At 35.3% G+C, this 6,406-nt stretch overlaps 1 protein-coding gene across 2 annotated transcripts; it reads left to right on the top strand.

Annotated features, from left to right (window-relative positions):
- Positions 1 to 375: 375 nt before the first annotated feature.
- Positions 376 to 4,180, top strand: LOC131014699 (uncharacterized). 2 transcript variants are annotated; one of them, XM_057942753.1, is made up of 9 exons: positions 427 to 853; positions 1,462 to 1,593; positions 1,726 to 1,849; positions 2,192 to 2,604; positions 2,756 to 2,832; positions 3,003 to 3,138; positions 3,267 to 3,470; positions 3,857 to 3,983; positions 4,090 to 4,180. In XM_057942753.1, the coding sequence occupies exons 1-8, from the start codon at positions 467 to 469 to the stop codon at positions 3,932 to 3,934; spliced, it is 1,551 nt and encodes a 516-aa protein (XP_057798736.1). In that variant the 5' UTR covers positions 427 to 466; the 3' UTR covers positions 3,935 to 3,983; positions 4,090 to 4,180. The 2 variants fall into 2 exon arrangements, with proteins under 2 accessions (XP_057798737.1, XP_057798736.1); XM_057942754.1 differs by having other exon boundaries at positions 376 to 853; positions 3,857 to 4,180.
- The last annotated feature ends 2,226 nt before the right edge of the window (positions 4,181 to 6,406 follow it).

The following is a 6,406-nucleotide window of genomic DNA, read 5'->3' on the forward strand; positions in this document are numbered from 1 at the left end:
AATGCATTAATTTTTACAGTGGATGCATTAGATTTGATGGTTCTCCCGTTCTCACAAATAATGTAGTTCTCTCTAGAACCACACCCTATATATATATATATATATATATGTGTGTGTGTGTTATGTAGTAATTGTTTAAAATACTAGTATTATTTTAATATAAATATAACCAATAAAAGTAACATGTATATATTAAAATGAATATTTGTGTGTAATGGTCCCGCTTGTATGAGATGTAATATTTTTCCACCTTTATACGATGTAGAGTCTCCGTACGTGGCACTACAAAACAAAAAAAGTCGAAGTAAAAAAAAGTTGTTTTGTAGTGACAAGTAATCCTAATTTTTCAAACCATTTACTCAAAAAAACAAAACTGAAAACAAAAAATAATTAAATTTTAGAGCCCAATAAGCCCATATATGAGAAAAGGAGACAATTTTGATTTACAATCTTTAGTAATTTATTGATGGAAGTCCAAAAACGAGGGCTTTCGATCCACCTAATCACCTCCCATGACTCGCCCGAGTTCGCTCACCTGAACCACGCGTTGACTCACTCATTCGTCATCGGGCTCGACGCGGAATGGAAACCCAATCGCCAGGCTTCCACCTTCCCCGCCGTCTCCCTACTCCAAATCGCATGCCAACTCGTCAACGCGCCCGAGTTGGACTCGGACGAGTCGCCGATTTTCCTCATCGATCTCCAAACCATTCACATGCCCCCGGTTTACGAGCTGTTGAATCAAGTGTTTGTAGCGCCCAATGTCTTAAAGTTAGGGTTCAGATTCAAGCAGGACTTGGTTTATCTGTCGTCTACGTTTTGCGAGCGGGACTGCGCTCCTGGTTTTGATAGGGTAAGTATTGATTGTGATCGTTTTTTGGGTAATTTTTTGTTGCATTTTAGGTAAAATAATTGATTTCCCTGTATATACTGATTTTGGATGTATTAATGCTTTTGATACCATAAATTAGGACAGAAATCTTTAGGAATTTGTTACGGGTAACTGCGCTCACTGGTCAATTATATTGTATATCGACCTGTTTATGTTTGATTTCAAGCGTTAGTAAATCGTCCGTTTGAAATATTTGTGAATTTCTTAGAATAATCCGGGCCAAATTTGCACTTAGAATTGTGCCAAACTTGCATGGAGATTGAGTTCCTATTTCGATTTTACCTCATAAATGGATTTTCTTGCCAATATAGTAAGATTGGCTGGATTTGAGAAAGTTGATGCGATTCGTGATGATTCTTAGCTGCATTGAGGAGAAGTGTATTAGAATGAACTTTTTCTTTGGATGCTAGTGTGTTAGAATGAACTCAATGTGTGTTTTTTCAGTTTTAATCAATTTGCAATCATAATGGTTGCTGGGGTGGTTCAAACGTTCATTTGTAAGCTGATTACAGTATATTTGGGGTCTGTGTAATCGTCCTGTTATGAGGTTAATGAATTATTCTGTGCAGGTTGAACCTTTTATCGACATTAGTGCAATATACAATCATCTACAAACCAAGCAACCAGGACGAAGGATACCGAAACAAACAAAAAGTTTGGCAACAATTTGTGAAGAAATTTTAGGGATTTCGCTCTCCAAGGTGTGTATTTGTCAATTGGAGCACACGATTCATTGTGTCGCCTTTGAAAGCATTTAGCTTCTATTCCAATTTAAGTGGATTTTATTCATTTTTTCTAAAATTTATTGGTGTGTTTTTCCTGGAATTTTTCAGGAACTTCAGTGCAGTGACTGGTCGCAGCGTCCTCTAACAGAAGAGCAGAAGACATATGCTGCTGCAGATGCACATTGTTTGGTCAAGATATTTAATTTGTTCCATGCAAAGGTTGTCAGAGAAGGTTGGAACTCCTCTGGTTCCTGTAAATTACTTATTATATAGTATGATAAACATTTTCTTGGAATGCCTTTATGTGATGCTCTACTGCTACATGATACTTGTTTTGATTATTTTGAAACGCGTTTGTCTTATTGCTGAACGACTTCCATTTATGTGCTTAAGTGCCCATAACTGTTTCTTCTCAAAATTTGGTCGGTTTTGCAAAGAGTTTTCAACTTATTGTAAAGAAAACTAACTGAAACAATCAAAGTTGATAGCTGATTATGTTATAGAAAATATTATACCACTTTCACTCTTATCTGCATGATCTAATATTTTTGCTTTTCTTGCATGTTTGGAGCAGGAAAATCTTCTCAGCCATCTGATGTCGGTCCAGGGGCGGGGTTGAAGCAGATACTCGAGAAATCAAGTGGGGATAACATGGTAACAAGAGCCGCGCTTGTTGAAGCTTCAAATATGACCCGTAAAATTATGCCTGAATTACATAGCATACAGACGACTGAGGAGGCTAATTCCATGAAGTCAAACAATCTTAATGAACAAGTAGATAATAGCTTCTTGCTGGTTGTCAGGAAGCATGGTGATAGAATATTGTTAAAGGATTCTGACAGAAAGCCCAAAACCTCCAAAAAGAAAGCTAAAAAGATTATGTCGAAGCCCAAAACCAGTGAAATTATAGAAGATTGGGAAGGCCCTCCTCCATGGGATCCATCTACCGGAGGTGATGCGTGCCCCAAATTTCTGTGTGATGTGATGGTATGTGATTCACGTATTAGTTTAAACATTGTTTGTATATTCGCAGCAAATTTTTTTCTGGTTATATCATTCCCATTCTATTTATTAATAAATAATGGTTGTGTAAGATTTCTGAATCCTCAAGCGTGAGTTTGATGTGAAAAACTTTCAGGTTGAAGGCTTAGCAAAGCACTTGCGTTGTGTTGGGATAGATGCTGCAGTTCCGCATTTAAGGAGGCCGGACACCAGGTGCAATTCTTGTTAATAGCTATATGAGCTCTCTAGTTCAAATTTTCCAACACATAAACATGTATCATGCATTTTCTCCACAAAGCCAAAGAAGAAGCTATCTTATGATTATGTTATGTAGAAAGCCGAAGATAAGTGTACTTCACTAAATCTTCTATTTGTTTTTTTAGGGACTTAATTGATCAAGCACAAAAGGAGAAGAGAGTGCTCTTGACTCGGGATGCCAAGCTTTTGAGACATGAATATTTGATAAAGAATCAAATATACAGGCTAAAAAGTCTCCTTAAGAATGACCAGCTACTTGAGGTAACCCTTGCGTACATCCAGTATACTGGCTTGTACTAGACCTTAACCAGGTCTTCATGTATACCTCCCTAAGTACAGGTGAAATTGTTTTGTCTACATATCACTGATAATGAAATTGAGATCTACAGGTGATCGAGACATTCCAGCTTAAGATTTCTGAGGATCAACTAATGTCGAGGTGCACTAAATGTAATGGGAAATTCATCCAGAAACCTTTAACAACTCAAGAAGCTGTTGAAGCTGCTAAGGGATTTCAAGTGATTCCAAACTGCTTGTTTAACAAAAATTTGGAATTCTGGCAGTGCATGGACTGTAATCAACTTTATTGGGAGGTAACCCTCAAATATCTAGTTTAACAATTAATGTTAGTTGATTTATAGCAGAAGTCACCCCGGTATAAATACCAACGGTTAACCAGAAGTTGGCAGAGTACCAAACATGCAAAATAGATTCAACCATCTAGCAGCATGTACTTAGTTGAAGAATATTCAACGGTGCTTGTTCTTGGAAAGACTATTTCAAGAATTATAATCGAGGTCTATATTTGTGGTACTCTGAGAACTTCTGGTTAATCATTGGTATCAAGATCGAGGCGTTATGTTCTGCTAACAAACAATCTGAGGCCATCGTCCACTGTTACCCCAATACACCTTGTAGCAAGAATTGTTGGAGAGCACTTCTAACACATTTCTTTTCTCCATGAACCCTGCTTTTGCAGGGTACTCAGTATCATAATGCAGTCCAGAAGTTCATCGATGTATGTAAGCTAAATGAGCAACCTGAAGGTGATGCTTAGTAAAGTTGTCCATGATCGTTCTTCATACCGAGCAATTGTTGTCATGTTTGTATGTTATGGTTTATTAGTTTTAGCAAAATTTTAACTTAGAGCATTCTACATTGCCCTTCATGAAAGCTGTGCGTTGATATTCACAATCTTGGATCCTAATATAGGAAATTTTTGTCCTTCCGAGTAATCTTGTTGGAGTTGTGTTTTGTGACGTCTACAGATAATTTAAAAGCAACCAAATCCCAGATCGTCAAACTGGTACGATACTCTTCTTTTCTCCTTTTCTACATATGCATATATATCTTAGAAAAGGGCGTACCAAATAGAAATTTCACTAAAGCATCACTCTTACACATTGATTCTGTTTTTTCTCAGACATAGGTGTGCACATAATTCAGAGTTTACACCTTCACTATGTGAAATTGAGCAGAATTGAATATACAGAATTACCTTAAGCTAGTCATTGTAAGAGTGGTTGATGACTTGAGTGTGGCACGCATAAAGTTGGGTTTAAATTGGGGTATAACAACCGATGTTTGAGCTCATTTTGTTGGGTTAATTGTAAACATGTCATTATCATGGTCATAGACATACTAATTCTTGGAAATGGGCCCATGTTCTATGCCCTTGATGTACGGATTAGCATCATAATTTTGGTTTAGGAGTTATAGTCAAGTAGTCCAATATTGCTATAATCTATTGAAATAAATTTGACTTGGGAGGACGTATTGAGTTTGCTTTTGAGTTGTCAAAGCACTAACATTTTTTTGTATTATGTTTATGGCAGGGCGAGTGGGATTGCTTTAGGATTATTTTTATGGTTTGGTAAAGATATTGACACACACACTCAAGTTGTTTAATTGAAGGGCCGATTTTGAATAGTTAAAAAGTTGCTTCGTCATGCTCTCTAATTATACAAAGTAATAGGAGAACACTAATGCTAATGCCAGAGAGCATCGACCCTTTTATTTGAATTTGTAGTTTAGACACAAAAATCTAAACTTTTTGTTACATGTCATGAAATAATCAGGAGGTTGTTTTAGGTAAGGGAAAATTGTCACATAAATCACTATGAGTCTATGACCTTGTTGCAATTTTAACACCACTTTCAAAGTCGCAATTGAACTCTAACTCTAGTTTTGGAGATTGAGATCTTTATTAGTAAAATTCTCCATCATTATTCAATCAAAATTGACAGATCATACATCAAAATGTTCTTTTCAGTAACAACAAAGTCCATAAACTAATTGCATTTATTTTGACAAGAAAATGTTGGGAACTGGGATTATACATCAAACTCAATTTGCAAAAATTCTTGTATGTTTGTTGCTTTCAATCTTTGAGTAGACCATCAAATTACATGCTGTTGCTTTTCATTCAAGGAATGGAGATAACAAATGGCCACATCACTCACGACTCTAGAGCCAAACTGCTGGAATAGTGGCCCAGTTTCAATTGCAAAAAATGTATAAAATTGGTATATATAATTGGCCCAGTTTAAAAATAGTGTTGAAATTATTAAATGAGTCATAACTTATGACTTATTTGAGCATTTTTTTTCCTTTTATTAACGAAAAGTTGTGAAATATGTTACCGAGTCAACAGTTATGAATGTTTTAAAGGTTTAAATTGTATTAATTGAAGTATAGAACTATAGAAGTGAGAAAAGAACTTTGAAACGCAAGAAGATAGGATGAGACTTTGCTGTGGAATAAAGTAGACAGTGATAGTTATATTAAAATAAAACCATCAATTTTCTAACAAGTCGTGTGTGTGAAATCAGGTCACTGAGATTTTGTCACAAAACTAGTGGGACCCTCTACAAATATTTCATATTTCTTAATTTATATTATATCTATATAGGGCGAGGATCAAATGATCGAGTGATCAAATAAGAACTAACATATGTGATGATAAATGACAATGAATCTGTAATATTATATTTTCAAATTCTATAACTAATATTTACTTAGAGGGGCGAAAATTTACCTAGATCCGAATTTTAGAGAGAGCGGAAATTTTATCAATTAATTGAATATCGTTATTCAGTCATTACAAACAGCTTATGAAACGTTATATATTGATTTATGCAATATTCTCATTTTTCACGAAAAATAATATTCTCGCTATAATATAATATTCTCCCTATATATATATATATATATATATATATATATGAGTGCGCTCCAATGAGACCTTTATTTTTCAATGAATAAGACATATATACTGATGAACAAGACAGTATATATTGATAAACAATGCAGTATATACCGATGAATAATGAATTTTAAAATATCTCGCTTCCTCCGGGATTCGAATCATGAGAAAAAAATTCGCACTCTAGGTACAATATCAGTCATATGATTGATAAAATAAACGCACGAGATCGTGTCTAAGATCTAGCTAAAAATAGGGGGTCTCATTGGATCGCTCTCATATATAGAGGGCGATTTTTTTTTCTCAGGGTTCGAATCCTAGAGG

This window comes from Salvia miltiorrhiza, chromosome 3 (genome assembly GCF_028751815.1).
Source record: "Salvia miltiorrhiza cultivar Shanhuang (shh) chromosome 3, IMPLAD_Smil_shh, whole genome shotgun sequence".
NCBI classification, from domain to species: domain Eukaryota; kingdom Viridiplantae; phylum Streptophyta; class Magnoliopsida; order Lamiales; family Lamiaceae; genus Salvia; species Salvia miltiorrhiza.